The 16,357-nt window shown below is 62.9% G+C and overlaps 1 protein-coding gene across 1 annotated transcript; it reads right to left on the bottom strand.

Moving 5' to 3' along the window:
• Positions 1-5,468: 5,468 nt before the first annotated feature.
• On the bottom strand, positions 5,469-16,082 carry CCND1 (cyclin D1). The gene is made up of 6 exons (XM_054570765.1): positions 16,004-16,082; positions 13,140-13,542; positions 11,448-11,663; positions 10,825-10,984; positions 8,024-8,172; positions 5,469-5,827 (listed from the first exon to the last, which is right to left on the bottom strand). Exons 2-6 carry the CDS (start codon positions 13,335-13,337, stop codon positions 5,663-5,665), a joined length of 888 nt encoding a protein of 295 aa, XP_054426740.1. The 5' UTR covers positions 13,338-13,542; positions 16,004-16,082; the 3' UTR covers positions 5,469-5,662.
• Between the last annotated feature and the right edge of the window lie 275 nt (positions 16,083-16,357).

A 16,357-nucleotide genomic window follows, 5' to 3' on the forward strand; every position in this document is an offset into this window, starting at 1 on the left:
CCTGGGGTCCAGAGGGGGGGACGCTTGGGGGAGACCACTCTGCTCTAGGGGGCGTGTGGTGGAGAGGCCCGTTTCAGCTGCCTGAGCTGATCGTTAGAAGGATTAATGGTCTTTGACAGGCTCGAGGCCACCGGCGGAGGGCCTCGGAGTTCTCTTCCCCATCCTCCTTGAGAGTGGCGGGACCGCGCCCCCGGATGTGGCCGGCTATTGTCTGCCGGGCCCTGGTGTGGCGCAGGCCTGGGGGCCTGAGCTGGGGCTGTGGGAACGGATTAGAGGCCCTGCTCCTGCCTCCCCGCTGTAAACTCGCGATCAAAGACATTCCTGGGATGACAGAGCCCTGTGTGCTCAGAGGCCGCCCAGCGTGCGGGGCGCAGCGTGCCCGAGCCCACGGCTGGGATCGCCTTGTGGGGTGACCGCTGCCCCCACCTGATGCAGAGCCCAGCTGCACGGTGGCCCGGCTTCCAGGAAGCCCCGGGTGGGCTGGGCTCTGAGGGGCGTGGGGAGGCTGGCACTGCAGTGGGGCCCCCAAGGGCCTGGGGCGCCCACCTCTGGGATCAGAGCCGCAGCCCCCTGCTCCAGGGCCCCGCCTCTCCCCGCAGTGGTCCCAGCATGGAACTGTCTGCCCTTAGTGCCCCCACCAGGTCCCGGGGCCTTCCTGGGTCTTCCTGGGCCCCTGGGGAGCCCTCTGTTTCCACTTCCTCACCAGATCCCGCTGGGCCGAGCAGGGCTGCCCTTGTCTCTGTAACTCACAGAGCAGCTCCCACTTCGCAGTGCCCACTGTGTTGCCAGGCCGGAGGTGGGGCTGAGAGGGCCCACGGCCTGGATGGTGGTGCCTGAGCACCCGCAGAGGCGGTGCGGGGGCCCGCAGGGGGCCTGGCACAAGCCTGGGGGGAGAGCAGAGGGGCCACTCCTCAGGGTCAGAGGGGGAGGCAGGAGGCCGCCTGCTGCGCCCTGCAGTCCTGTGGGCGGGGACTTCCAGCCTCGGGAACTAGGGGAGATGCGGGGGGAGGGGGTGAATGGGAGGTGAGGGAGTAGGATGGGCCGAGCCCCCGGACCTTTGATGGAGCCTAAAGTCCCAGGAGGGTTTGGCAGGGAGCAGCAGCAGGGCCCCCTGAGGCAAGGAGCCAGCTTGGGAGGCCGGCGCCCCGGTGAGCGCAGGAGGGCTGCAGTGGGGCGGCGCCAGCTTTGTCTGAGACGCCCCAACAGACCAGTTTCCACCTCCGCGGCAGGCACGAGGCCTTTGGGGCTTCTACGTGAGTCCTGGGCGCCCGAGGAGCTGCGGGAGGCCTGAGCACCGAGGGCTTGAGGTGTCCCCGAGAGGAAGGGCCTTCTAGATGCCTCTCCCGGGGGCTGCCCGCCCGGGAGACAGGCCTTGGGGGACTCGGGACCCTCCCGGCACCAGGGCGTGTCCCGCGCAGGCCCCTCCCTTCCACTGCCCACGCCTCCCATCTGGAAACCATTGAAGACCACCAGGCGCTCGCGGCCCAGCCTCTGCCCTGCACAGGGCTCTCCCTCCCCCTCGGATTCTTGCTGGAGCCCTGTCTGCAGGTTGTTGCCCCGCCCCCAGGGCTGCTCCTGGCCATGCCAGAGCCACTGCTCAGCCCCTCACTACACGCGTGTGGTCTGCGGAGACAGGAACACCGCAGACGTCCTGGGGCCCAGCGCTGGAAGGCCCCGCTCTTCCTGGGGTGGAGCCACCATGACAGCGTGGACCTGGGCCTGCCCTCGGGGCACCTTTTCTGGACCCCAGTGCCCCTGGGCCTCCAGCCACATGGGACCCTTTGGGAGCACCCTGCAGGCTCCCATGGCAGCCTCACCACGTGCACTCTCCCCGCCGGCATGCATGGGGCAGCGGTTCCAGCCCTTCCACATCGCTCTGCCTCCCAGAAGCCCTGGCGCCCGTGCCAGCCTTGTGGGTGCCTGTGGGGGCCCCAGAGGAGGGCACCCTTCTGGGCAGGGCGGGCCCACAGCTGGTGCTCCGTGGACCTGGATTGGCATGAATTGGTGTGAATTGACAAATAGTGACACCCCTGACAGGCAAGCTGGTCTTGAGTGGCTCCTGAGCACTTGCTGAATTCTGTGTCCTGGGGGCAAGGACGCGGGGGTACCGCCCGGCTCTGGGATGCTGGACCAAGGCCTGGTGACACCTGCCCCATGTGCCCCCTGCCCGGCTGGGAACAGGCCGGTGCCGCGCATCTGAACCCACAGGCGGATGTCACAGGTGTCCACCAGGCCTCCTAGGTCATGCGCGGATGGCCATCGGAGTGCAGCCCGGGCACGTGCTGTGTTCCCCATGCGCTCAGGGCCTCGGGACGGTGACTCACTGGGTGGAAACGGTACATTTGCGCCAGAGGAAGGCTGCTGGGGGCTGGCTTTACTGTCTCCTGCCTGCAGGGAGCCTGGGAGGGCAGGCTGGTGAAACGGGCTGCAAGACGGTGCTGACCCATCAGCAGAGCAGAAGCTGCTCTTAGGTGGCTGCGGCCACAGGCGTTCATGTCCCTGAAATCCTCTTGGGACCCAGGTGCACCTGCCCTGCGCTGAGAGCATCACACTCCTGGACCACGAGGGACATTTGGCAACGTGACAACTGGGGATGTCCTGTCATCTGGTGGGCAGAAGCGAAGGATGCCGCTAAACACCGCAGTGCACAGGGCGGCCCCCCACTGCAGGACCCAGGCTCCCTGCCCGCCTGTGGCACCCTGAGCCCGGGCCCCGTGCCCACCCAGGAAACTGGCAGGCGCCACACCGGGGTTTTACCAATTTTATTTCTAGACTTTTCACGTTTGTCTTGTTTTCTGCTGGAAACGTGCCGGTTACATGTCCGTGCCGGGAAACACCGCGGTGTGCGACCCACAACACACAGAGACCCAAGGGCCCACCCCCCAGAGACCCTCCCAGGCTCGCTGGCCACAGGACTGGCCCCGCTGTGCTCCCGCCCCGGCCTCTGAGCTCACAATGTGGGCCCCCCACTAGGACAGACGTCCCTCCAGGACCTGGTTCTGTCCAGACACAGGTGCTGTAGCCGCGGTGGTTGAGGTGAGCGGGAGCAGGGGCGCTGCGGGCGGGGCCGGGCCTCAGAGCACAGCGGCTGCCTGCGGCGCAGCGCTGCCAAGGGCGCAGACCCTTCTGGCCTGGCAGCACACTCAGCGGCTCGGCACGCAGCCCCGCGGGCCGGCTTCAGGGGGACCCGCGGTCTCTGAACGGGCATCGCTGGCCGCGAGCGGGATGGAACACGATTACGCGACGGGCAGCACACCCGACACCCAGCGACTGCCGCAGCTGGTGACCGAGTCCCAGGGCATAGCACCGCAGCGGCACGCCAAGACACACTTGTTACAATAATAATAATAATAATAATAATGCAGCTTTCATAGCTATACGCAAAGAACAATACGGCTGTAAAAACTACCAGGACGGTCAATGCCAGGTCAGATGGAGAATCCAGCATAACAGGCGCAGGGAAAGGGTGCGGACCCGGGCTGGTCCTCAGAGACGCCGCGCGGCCGGAGCCCGTCCCCGCCAGGCCCGTCCGGGGGTCTCGTCCGCGTGTCTGTCTGCCGAAGCAGGAGGCCGTGGGCCAGACGGAGCCCGGCCGCCGGTCTACCCATGGCCAAGTGAAGCATGAGGTATTGTGAAATGGCAACCTTTTTGGAATAGAGCAGTAATCACATTAAGTCAAAATTGATCACGTAAAAAAAAAAATCTACCAAAAAAAAGGCATCCATAATACATTTTTTTCTATGAGAAAATTAAAACTACATGGCAGTATATGACATTGTAAAACAAAAAAAAAAACTGATCCTCCAATAGCAGCAAAACAACGTGAAAGAGATACAGAGAAGCGTTGTGAATCTGTTTCCGAACCGTGCTGGGAAGTCATCGGTAGCAGCGAATGAATGAGGAAAATAAGAAAGGAGCCGCAGTCTGTCCCTCGGGGCCCCCGGCCCCCCCGCTCCGCGCATCCTCTCCCAGCCTCCGCCTCACCACCTCCCTTCAACACTCCCTTCTCAGCAATGATCAAAGTTACAGAGCCAAGACGTGCGAACTGTCTCCTGGTTGCTAACATTGTTTTTAAAGGAGGGAGCAGGGGATAAGAATGTGCTAGAACCGAGCTTGATTCGAGTGCCCTAATTTTCCAGGAACTCTGATGCCTCTCAGATTGGATCGTTTTGGGTACCACCAAACAGGCCGAATCACTGCATTTGTGGTTTTCCTGGGGTTTTCCCCCCTTTCCTGTAAAAGCACCTACCTTTTCTAAATGGCATGAAACCTGCCCTGCGAAAGGCAGCAGGCGCCTATGGGTTTAAATCAAGGGGACATTGCATTACCTTACAAATCATACTGGCCTTACGAACACCCTCTGCAATAAATATTCTTTTTAGCCTTAACTATAAATTATATATTTTAGTGTTTAAAAACCTCCCTAACCCTTAAGCTACGCGTTCTCTAGGTAAACCTTTAAGGCCCCTACTTTCAAACACCAGTTGGCACCAAAGGGTTCCTCCTAACCTTCAGCTCCTCTACAGAAAAAGGACCGTCGCCCTGGCCATGTGAGAAGGCACACTTTCTCCTCGACTGGACCCCCCTTTGGAGCACCCCCTTCGCACACTGTGGGCACGCGCGCTGGCCCCGCGCTTGCGTCTGCACGCGAGCGTGTGGACATCCCAAACCATTCCATTAAGAAACTGCCCCCCTCCACTTGCGACGTGAACAAGAGACCTTCCCTAGAACTACCGGACCAAAAGTGCTTTGAAATGGAATGGCTCGACAGCATGAGGAGGAGACGAGAAGAAGGCTGTGGATCTCACCCGGACCGCGCAGGCTGCAGGTGCGGCGGCTGGAAACCCAGCATCCCCTAGACAGGGAACTACAAACTAGGATTATAAAAATAGACTCTATGGCGTTCCTACTGCAGGCTTCTCTCTACAAGCGCACTCGAGGCGTGTGAGGGAGGGCCGGCCCCACTGGCCGGCACCCGCCACCCGCGCGAGTGGTCAGTCCCTGGGCCGGAGGAGGGTTAGCGCCCCGCGATGCTCAACTACACTAGGCTCCCCGACGGGTTCCGGCAGCATGGACGAGGGGAAGGTTACATGCCTACCTATGAATAAAATAAACACACAAATGACTTATAAAGTGACTACATGCATGAGCAAGCAAGATACAGGATGCCTACAACCGCCTTAAAGCCGTGCCCCTTAGGAAAAGCACAAGGATACGCTTCTCTACCTAAACACGCTCTTCTACTTTTAAAATGGTTCATTTTTTTTTTAGGACATTTTTATGCTTTAAACACACAGAGAATCAGATCGAAGCCTCCCCTGCAGACCCCTTCCTTGTGTTAATGCCTACACTCACAACACACGGACACAAACACACTCAGGAAAACTAGCTGACTACGGGGTACAACATCCTCTATTTTGGTAGCACAACCCCCTCCCTACCTAGCTCGGGGTTATGCAAATACTATTTTTTTTTTTTTTTAAAGGCAGTTTTGGGGTACTTTTTGTTTGTTTCACTGAAGTCAGAGACGGAAGGGAGAAAGAGCAAAGGAAAGAGAGCAACAGAAGGAGAAGGCAGCCTCCCCTTCCGGCCGTGACCCGTCCCGGAGGGGCGGTCGGTCCGTCAGGGCAGCACCCCCTACCCCGCCCTGCCGCGGGCGCCCTCAGATGTTCACGTCCCGCACGTCGGTGGGCGTGCAGGCCAGGTCCACCTCCTCCTCCTCCTCCTCCTCCTCGGCAGCCTTGGGGTCCAGGCTCTGCTGCTGGGCCTGGCGCAGGCTGGACTCCAGCAGGGCCTCGATCTGCTCCTGGCAGGCCCGGAGGCAGTCCTGGGGGGCGGGAGGGCGGGGAGACCTGGGCTCAGGGGAGGCCCCTGCATCGCGGCCTGGGCGCTGCCTCCGCCGAGCCCCCTGCCCCCAGACCTGGAGCTGCTGCCCCACACACAGGACGGACCAGGCGCAGGCCCTGCCTGTCCACCAGCCCCAGTAGCCCACACGCCAGCCACGCAGTGATAGCCACTCAGGACTGGAGGCCGCGGGGCTGCTGGCCGTCTCCTGGGGACGCAGATGCGCCCGCGTCCCACACGCCCCTCACCTCCCCGCCGGGCTCTGCTCTCCCACTGGCCCCGCCACTGTCCCTGGCGAATCCAGCCATTGGATCCAAGGCTGGGAGGCCCCCCCAAGCCCTGCTTTTCTGGACTTAACCTCTGCCAGGTCAGCCCCGTGGTGAACCCGGCCTTCCGTGATGAATGGCCGTCAAAAGCGTTAGGCTGCGCATGACTGAGAATGAATGCTGGGTGGCCTGGGGGACCGGGACCCTTTATCCCGCGCAGCCTGCATCCCGGACGGCGCACGGGCCTTGCGTGGTGCCACCTGCAGCAGGTTGCCGCTCGCAGCCGCCACACGCATCTCCAGCAAGGGTCCAGGGGCTGCTCCTGGTCTCCCAGGGACAAGCGGCCCAGCAGCTGGGTGGTGCCCCTCCTGGCCGGGTGACTGCGTGGCTCCCAGGGTCTGGGAAGAGGCTGACTCAGGTCAGGGCTGCCTGTCCCAGCTCCCAGGACGCCACACGGCAGCTTCCATTCTAGGATCCAGCCTTTCTCTCAGGAACAAAGCTCTGGCGCAGGTCTGCTGCCCGGACGCAGCGGGCCAGGCCGCATGCATGAGGGATCCCTGGAGTCTCCCCACTGTCAGAATATGGAAGCGGGTGGGCTTCCCACCCCCTTTAACGTTCACCAGTGCAGGTTAGAAGGCAGGGGTGGTGCAAGGAGCCCCATCTGACAGATGGGGAAACTGAGGCCCAGGTCTGGCATGGAGCCACCTTGGGCTTCAACCCACACACCCAACACCCAACACCGCCCTGGATAGTGGCCTGGCAGCTCCCGCCTGCAGCCGGGGTAGCCCTTGGCCAGCTGGGGTTAGGGGTGGCGGTTGACTTGCCCCGGGGGGCTGTGTGGTGGGGCAGAGAGCAGAGAGGTGCAGGGAGGGGTTCCCCCGGCCCTTGTCTCCTCCTCCTGGCAGCCCACTCGCGAAGAGCCGGCTCTGCTCCCTCTGGAGAAGGGCCGACACCCCCCACCCCTGGCCGCCGAGGGGTTTCTGTGTCAGCTGAGCGGCGTGTCACTGGGTAACTAGACAGACAAATTTCATCCTCGGCTGATCCCTGCGCCTCGTCTGTCAGCTGTGAGGCATTGTGTCTCGAACCTAATTCCAACAGCCTCTGTTCCAGAAGGGCACCAGCGCTGTCTCCCTCCGCTGGGGGCAGCCTGCGCCTGGGGCGTTTCCTGCGAGCACGCTCCTCCCCTGGTGGCGCCCGAGAGCAAGCGCAGCGGCAGCCGCCCGCGTGTGGGCGCGAACATGTCCCCGGGCCCCATGCCGCTTGCCAGGCCGGCAGGCGTCTGCCGCGCGCCCTCCCTCCTGCCCTGGGCCGCGGCACCCCTGGAACGCTCCAGGGTGGGCCCCTGAAGGACCGGGGCAGGGCGGGCCCGTGTTCCCAAGGGCAGGCAGCTGGCACTGCTGTCACCTAGTAAATGCCACAAACCCTGGGAGCTGTTTTTAAATCCTTTAAGGAAAGCAGCGACTTGGGGATCAAACAATGGCATGTTTTAAAAGACACGGGCGACTCTGGCTTTCCCACCAGCAGACTCTCGAAGGGGGCTGTTGAAAACACCCCGCGGCTGCCCACGGCCCGGACGAAGCTCACCCAGCCCCGGCTCCGCATGCCACTGGGGCACGGGCAGGGCCCGCCGTGGGCCCTCCTCCTGGAGGGCGTACGGCTCCCGCGGGCCCCGGGCCCCTTCCTAGCCTGCCTGCCAGACCCAGGAGGCGCTGCTGCTTCTCAGGAAGCCCCCAGGAGAGGTGGGTGGAGCTGGCGCCACTGGCCAGCGACGGGCCCTGTGCCTTGGAACTGCAGCACCTGCCCAACCCCACGTGGCCTCAGCCCTGTCACCCTAGGCGCCAGCCACAGAGCCCCCGTCCGTGGCCGGGCAGGCCCCCGCCCCGCCGGCCTGGGAGCGGAGCAGGGCCACTTACCGGGTCACATTTAATCACTTTGGAGAGGAAGCGCGTGAGGCGAGGATAGGACAGGAAGCTGTTGGAACTTCCCAGGTGCAGGCCTTGCACTGCGGCCGCCACGCTCCCAGCAGCCACCATGGAGGGCGGGTTGGAAATGAACTTCACGTCTGCGGCAGAGGGAGAGGCCAGGGCGCTGTGAGCAGGGGTGCCCTGCAGGGTCCCTGCGGCCCGGGCGCCTCTTAGGGCCTGTCCCAGCCAAGGGCCGCCCTGGGCGTTCGCTCGAAGGACGTGGCCGAGCGAGTGTGGGGGCCCGTGCCTGCCCCTGGGTCCCACCCGGGCACAGGAGCAGGCCCTGGGCCCGGACACGCGCGGTGCGGGAGCCAGTGCCCTTCACTCACTCAGGAAGCAGCCAGAGCAGCCCCGGGTCTGAAACCAATGGCGGAGGCCTGGGGAGGGCACTGCATGGGAGGAGTACCCTGCGCTCGGCCTTTTGGAGCTGTGGGAGCTCATTCACGCGAGTAAGAGGTGACAGACCTCCAAGGCAACGGAGATGCTGTCCCTTGGGACCCGCACAGGGACTGGAGGCCTGAGGCAGTCGGTCCTCCAGGCATCCCCGCCCGCGCCCTTGAGGGGGTACCCCTCACCCCCACGGCCCGCAGGCCCGTGGGAGGCGACTGGAACGTGGGCACCAGTTCAGGGGCTTTCCGGCACTTAGCCTCCCCCAGGGCCAGCCGGCTCTGCCGGGAGTGTAGGGAGACTCGCGCTGGCGGGGGAGGGCGCCCCTACCCTGCCTGAGCTCGTGGGGGTGGGGCCTACCACAGCAAGCAGGGAACGACCTTAGGGACCTTAGGGACGCTTCAGTGGCACTGGAGGCCGCCTTTTTGTGGCACCTGATGAGGAATCATTGGTGGGGAGAGGCTACTGATAGCAGGTTCATGGGGCGCCAGTGGCCTCGGACTACATGTTTAAGGGAAACCAAAACCCAGTGCCAGGTGGGTGACCCCACACACGGGAGGGTCTCCGGGTCCCTGGTCTCGGGGCACAGGACGAGCAGAGCCTCCTCGTGGCGCCTTTCAATGGGACCCTAGCTCCTGCCTCCACATCGCAAATCCGGTTTGTGCCTGAAGTGTTAGGCTACTCTCAAGAGAGGTCCCCTTGGCGCCCAGGGCACGCTTGCATCTTAGCATCTCCAAGCCGCGCAGGCGTGACCAGGAGCCTGAGTGTCTTCTGAGGGGCCCGGTGGGGGCTGCCGCTCCCCTCCTCCAGCTGGAGGTCTCCCAGGGGCCCCACTGCCCTGGAGTTAATGTGCGCAGAGAGCTGCGTCTCCCCAGGCGGGCCGGGGACCCGGGCACAAGGCGGGTGCCGGCAGCGGACCGCCACAGCTGGAGCGCTGGACCAGAGCCAGGGCGCAGCGTGTGCAACGAGCCTGCCTCCAGCCGGCAGCACTCGCGGGCCACAGCCCTGCCTCCCCTTCCCCGGGGCTCCCGGGCGGGCGAGGGGCAGCTCCAGGCTGCCCCAGCCATCCTGGGGGGAGGGCGTGCAAGAGCCACTGGCTGTATGATCTCCAGGAAACTGCTGTTTCTCCAAACAGCTTTCAGCTCCATAAAAGGCTGTCAGGAGTCTCCGGAGGCCTCCCTCGCTCCTCAGAGGCGCCCCAGCAGGAGGGGAGGGCCCCGGCCAGGGCTCCCCACCCCCACTCCGGGGCGGGGCTGTAACGCTTGGGGTGGTGGCACCACCCCTCAGATCCATCCCGGCCAACGATGTCCTTGGCTTCTGCATCTCCCCCCCACACACCTCCCTTGGAAGGACTCAGAGAAGGCTGGAGAGGCCAGCAAGAATCGCCGCCCCCAGAGCACCCAGACGTCAGGCGGGGGCGCTGAAATGCCAGGCTGGGGGCTCTGGCCCCTGGGAGGCAAAAGACACCAGAGGCCAGCCTCCCGTTTGATGAAGTGTGGCCCCAGGTTGACCAGAGTAAGCCCCAGACAGACGCGACAGCCGAGGCCTGATCAGGGGCAGAGGCAGCCCACGCAGAGCCCGGCGGGGCGGGGGCATGGGCCTCCAGGGAGGCCAGGAACAGGTCACAGGGGTCGGGGTGGGACCGGGTGGAGCTGGAGGCCACGCTCTGTGCGTGTGCACGCCTGCCCACCCTGGATTTTGAAAGGCTAGCTGCTGCGGGGGGCTGGGGCCAGGGCAGCGCCCAGGAGAGGCCTCCAGGGACCATCCAGGGCTGTGCTGGGGGAGGGAGGTGGCCCCCGCAACCCCCGCCCCCACGCCAACCACAGCGGCAGGCTGCTTCAGAGCCAGCCCCTCCCGGGGCTCAGCTGAGGCGCCCCAAGCAGGGCCCCAGGCAGCAGCTCCTCTGGCGGCCGCCCCCGCAGGAGGGCCGAGCTGGCCGCCCAGAGCACGTGGTACAGGCACTGCCGGCCTGGGCTCCCCACCCCTGTCGGCGCCCCTGGCAGGTGGCCCAGCCTGGGAGAGGCCAGGAGGGGGCCCCGAAGCTCAGGCTCCTGGAGGACACAGGGAAGGACTGGAGAGGGATGGGGAGAGGCCGGCCTGGCGGCCGACATAGCCCCTTCTAGCGAGGGGGGGGGGCGGGGGCGGGGAGCAGAGGCCAAAGCAGCAGGACACGGGGGAGCCCGCGAGGACAATGCCCCTTTCCACCGGCCCGACACCAGCCCAACAGAACGGGGACAGGAGTGCTTCTGAGACCAGGAGGGGCCCAGGGACCATCTGCTCAGATGGGGAAACTGAGGCAAGGGCAGGGAGCTCCGCCACGGGCACCCAGGAGGGGACCAGGCCACCCAGCCCAGCCGCCCTACCTGTGGCACAGAGGGCGACAAAGGTCTGTGCGTGCTTGCGGATGATCTGTCTGTTCTCCTCGGCCACCGGCATCTTGGACAGGAAGTGTTCGATGAAATCGTGCGGGGTGGTGGCGGCCAGGTTCCACTTGAGCTTGTTCACCAGCAGCAGCTCCATTTGCTGTGGAAACAAACGGGTGAACCAGCATGGAGAGGAGGGCAGGGAGCTCCTGGGGGCCCAAGTGGGATGGGGGCCTGGAGAGAGAGGATGGCGATGCTGGGGGTCCAGGAAGTGGGGGACAGCGCGCCATCCCACACCAAAACAGCGCAGGTGCCGCGCGTCCTGCTCTTCGGCCAGCGGATGGTCCTTCCCAAGTGGAGGGCTTCTCCGGCGCCTGGAACGCATGCGGGGCATGGGCCGTGGCGCGCGCTGCGCGCGCCGCCGCCGCTAGAGGGCGCGCGCCGCCCACTTTTCGACCGTGCTAGGAGCGCAGACGCGGTGGGAGTCGGAGCAAAAGCGAGGTGGGGCGACCGCGATCGGGGGATATGGGGGTCCCACCGGCTCCCGGGGCGTGGGACCTGCCGCCCGTTCCCCAACCCCGGGGGCCTTTGGCTAGAGGGATGTCAGTGGGCAGTGGTGTTACCAGCAGCTCCTCGGGCCGGATGGAGTTGTCAGTGTAGATGCACAACTTCTCCGCGGTCAGGGGGATGGTCTCCTTCATCTTGGAGGCCACGAACATGCAGGTGGCCCCCAGCAGCTGCAGGCGGCTCTTTTTCATGGGCTCCAGCGACAGAAAACGGTCCAGGTAGTTCATGGCCAGCGGGAAGACCTCCTCCTCGCACTTCTGCTCCTCGCAGACCTGCCGGGGCACCGGGGCCGTGACCACCGCTGCCGGGCCCCCTGACCGGGACCCCGCTCGCACCCGGGCCGCGGGTCTACGAGCGCGCGGAAGGTCGGGCAGCGGGTGGCAGGCGCTTTCAGTGATGAGCCCCCTCCCCCGAGTGTCCCTAATACCCACGCACCCCGAAACTGAAAGGAAAAGTCCCCAGGAGGCTGGCGCGGCCGGAGCGGGCACGGTTGGGCGGCGTGCGCTGTGCGCGGGCTGCCGACCCCGGGACCCTGGTCAGGGTGGGTGCTTGGAGGCCCGCCTGGACCGGGGTCGCACCAAATGGGGTGCGGGGCCACGGGGCTGGGCGCCGTGCTCGCAGCGCCAGCGAGACACAAAGGTGGCGTCCCAGGCCGCCGCGCCGCATTTCCCCAGACGTCATCTTTTCAAAAAATATTTAAAAATATTAAAAAAATAATTTGGTACATAAAAAACCCCTGAAAATGACCGTTGGGCGGCCCTTTACCCGAGCTGGGGGTCGGGAGCTCGTTGCAGGCTCCGGGGAGATCCCCAGGAATTCAAACTCCGGGCCCCCCCTGCCCCCTGTGCGCGGGCGCCGTTTCCCTCTGGCAAGGGCACCACGCCGCACTTTCAAAAATTATTTTAAAATATTTGCGGGTGCCCCAGGTACCCACTGAAAGCCTGAAATGTGACCCGACCTTCCAGCTCTCCCCAACGAGGTCCCCCAAGCGGAGACCCCTGTAGATGAGGGTCAACCCCCAGTGTCTTGGGGGCCACGCGACCTTGCAGCCCGGCGTGCTCGTCGGCCCAGCCTGGCCATGCAGGGCGCCCCGGGACTCAGTGCTTGAACAAAGGGCCCCCCCATCCCGAGGGGGGGTCCCCTCAAAATGCCCGCGCTCGGTCTCCACGCCCCTCCCGCTGGTACCCGGCATCCGCGCAGCCCCTCGCCGCGGCCCCAGCGCCTCGCCGGCCGCTCCCCGCCCCCACCCTGCCCCCAATTATTAATAAACACTTTTGCTTTGCAATAAAAGAACAAAGATGGCGCATAATACTGGCACGGGCGGCCCTTGCATACGTGTCCAAGGATATTAATTTAAAAATTAAATATATGCCCCCTCCCCCTGGAGCGGGTGGCTCCGCGGCGGGAGTGGAGGCGCAGCGGGGCTCGGGCGCAGGCGGGGGCCGCTAAGGGCTCCCAGCCTACCGGCCGGCACCCTCAAGCCAGCTGGGGTGTGCCTGGCACTGGCTTTCCTCAAGGGGACCCCTCCCGAGCCTCTCCCCTCCCCCCAGGAAAATGAATTTATAACACCCCACCCCCTCCTCGTTCAAAAAATACCCACATCTATATATTTTGAAAATACGATTCTTAGCAACAACCCCAGAAAACTTCAAAGTCAGGGTGAGAAAAAGGGAAGATGAGTGGCAAAGGAATGTGAGTTTGGGCAACAAGTTGCAGGAAAGTCTTAAGAGCCGCCCGAAGCCCCGCACCTCCAGCATCCAGGTGGCCACGATCTTGCGCATGGACGGCAGGATCTCCTTTTGCACACACTTGAAGTAGGACACGGAGGGCGCGCAGGTCTCCTCCGCCTTCAGCATGGCCCGGAGCACCCGGTCGTTGAGAAGGTTGGCATCCGGGTACGCGCGGCGGATGGTCTCCACCTCGCAGCACAGGAGCTGGTGCGCCATGGCTGGGGCTCTGCTGGTTGGCGTGGCGCGGGCGGTGGCTCGGGGGCTCGGTCCGCGCTCGTTTCTAGCTCCTGTGCCCCGCGCTCCCCCGAGCTCTTCTGCCCCTTGCCGGAGCGCGCGGACGCTGCTGCTCGCTGCTACTGCGCCGACAGCCCTCTGGAGGCTCCAGGACTTTGCAACTTCCAACAAAACTTCCCTGTAGTCCCTGTGACGTTACTGTTGTTCAGCAGAGATCAAAGCCAGGCAGAGAATGGGAGGGGGGTGGGGGCGGGCTCAGGGGGAGGGGGCCCGGGCGCGGAGCGCCGGGGAGCGGCGAGGGGCAGAGTCCTGCGGCTGAGTTGCCCCCAAGCCCGTTTTTCATAGAAATGCAAATCGCCCCAAGGCAGCCTTTCTCCCCACCGGGGAAGTGGGGTGCAGGGGGCTGTCTCCCCACCCCAGAGTGTGTCCCTTGGATTTTGGGGGTGGGGTGGAGGTGGTTCTGCAGAGGGGGGACAACTAGGAGGGCGGGCAGGCCACACGCAATCGCTGAGGGGGAGGGGAGACCGCATGGAGGGGGCACTCTAGGGCTTGGCGGCACCCTGCATCCGAGCCGGGAGAATGGGCGCATTTCCGAGAACGCCACGAGGTCACCCACGGGCGGAGAGACGGCCAAGGAATCTCAGCGTCTACATCTCCTTTCATTTTTATTAACACGTGTAAATTTCAGGAACCATTAACCATTCGGACACAACCAGGGGAGCCCACAACCCTGCTGGAGGCTTCGATCCGGTGCGCAGGGGACTCGCTGCAAATGCCCTGGGGAATGCCCCTAAATGCTTAAGAGATTTCAGCCTAGCATGCGCTCGCTCAAAAAAAATAATAAAATAAAATAAAATAAAACAAAATAAATGCCCGAAAATTCCAGCAGCAGCCCAAGATGGTGGCCAGCATTTCCTTCATCCTGTCCTCGCCCGGAGGGATCTGAGGGCTATCTTCCTACCTTAGCCAAGTTCCTCCTTGCGGGGGTCCCCGAATCCCAACCCACCCCTCCTCGCAATTTACCTGCTAGAAAAACATCCTGTATAAAAGCCAGCAAAAGTGGTCTCTGTCCTGTCTCATTTTTAAATTAAAAAATTTTTAAAAAATCACTGGAAATATTAGTCGCCCCTCTGCTTGGGACAAGACCACCGAAAGCTTCCCGATTGGTTCTGTTGGGGGTGTGGACACCTTTCCACCTTAATAACCTGCCCTGGGGCTGCATTCAAGGAGCCCGAGAGGACGGCAGGGGCCGACAAAAATTAGAGCAATTATAAATTAAAGAAATGGGTGTGCTGATCGGATGATTTTTAAACAAAAATCTACATATGTTCTTGACTCTATGAGGGTCCCCAATATTATAGCAAATGTAAGAGACATATAAAAGAATATGTAAAGTGTTTTGTTGTTAGATTCCATCTTTTCTGTGCTTTTTAAAAAATAAAAAGGTATTTTACCCAATTTTAACATTTTAAAAAGTTTTACACTAGCTGCCCCAAATTAAGAAAACTGTTCATGTACTTCCCCAGCATACATTCTGTTATCAAACCGCCCTATCGCCTAACAGTAAAGGCTCAAAGAACACGGACAAAAAAGCCCACCACCTTCGCAAGGGCGCACGCACCAAGGCACGACGCCCCCACTTTTAGGACTGATTATTCCCGCTCCCCCTCCCCTGCCGGGAATTAGGGTTACAAATATTCCGGGTCCAGGAGAGTAATTACCCCCGGCTCACGCCTCAAAAACCGTAGGTGGCCCGAGCAGGGAGCACCCACGCTCCGGTTTGGCCCGGGGCACGCAGGAGCCTTGCAGCATCAGCCCGCGCACGAGGGCGGCCGGGCTGCTTTTTCATTCATAAAATCCCGAACGGGCGGCCGCCCGGATGATTTATGGGGCTGTGTGCTATCACCCGGCGGCTCCAGTCCCGGGGGTCTAGGGGGCCCGAGCCCCGCGTGCGTCCCTGCCCGGCCCGAGGCAGGCCAGCGATAGTGAGGGGCAGCGGGGCATAAAGAGGATCGCCCACTCCGGCAAAACGGGCTCCCGGTCCAGGAGGGAGCTTCCCCCCGCTAACCCGGGAGAAAGGCAGAGGAAACTGGAATTAGCATGAGCCAATGGGGGCGCGGCGCTGTTACTAGGCGGACCGGGCAGATCTCGACGAGGAACTTCGTTGATTGCCCCGCTCAGGGACGGGCGCAAAAGTGCAAGCCTGGCCAGTGAGCGTGAAGAGCCGTCCAGGAACCCGCGGGGGAGGCGCTGGAATTTGGGGCCCGGCGGGGAGCGCCGGCCGCCCAGCCCCCACCAGGGGGCCCAGATCTGCATTCCCTGGAGCCCCCAAGGGGGCCAACAGTCCCGGGCCCTTGGGGGCTGCTCCTTCTAGGAGAGCAGCGGATACGTTTTGATTTTAATTTTTTTCTAAGAAAAAAGCAAGTTTAAAAACCTTTTCTGTTGAAGATTTAATTTTGCACTGCCTTAAAAAAAAAACAAAAACAAAAACAAACAACCCACCACGAAACAGGACCTGCGAATTCTAGGCTCATTTAAAGTGCTCTGCGTTAATTTCTTGGTGACCATTTGGAGACAAAGAGCTGGAGGCCCAATTGGTAGGGAAACCACGTTGGTGCGAAAGGAAATCGAAAAGTAACTTTAAATACCTTCCTGCTTTCCTCGGTCCCTGGCCCCCTACCGTGGTGACCGTGTCTTGGGCGGATTGTCAGCCCCGAGAGGGCGAATTCCGCGGCAGGCGCGTTTGCCACCGTCCCTGGCTGTGGGAACCTTCATTCAAGGCGGGGGAAGGGAGCGCGTTCATTCAGGAACCGGCGCGCCGCGGCGCCGACACTGGGATGTACCGCGGCTGCGCGCCGCCCCGCCGAACGCTCTGGGGACGGGGTGCAGGGCCCATATCTTCCACGGGTGTCGACCTCCGGGAACCCGCCTTTCCCTGAGAGCACAGGGGCCAGAGAGGGGAGCGCACCCAGGTGGGGTCACCTGCAGCCGCATACCTGGCG

The sequence above is a fragment of the Pteronotus mesoamericanus genome, unplaced genomic scaffold (assembly GCF_021234165.1).
Source record: "Pteronotus mesoamericanus isolate MK-2021 breed Mesoamerican mustached bat unplaced genomic scaffold, CSHL_Meso_final contig_214, whole genome shotgun sequence".
NCBI lineage: Eukaryota > Metazoa > Chordata > Mammalia > Chiroptera > Mormoopidae > Pteronotus > Pteronotus mesoamericanus.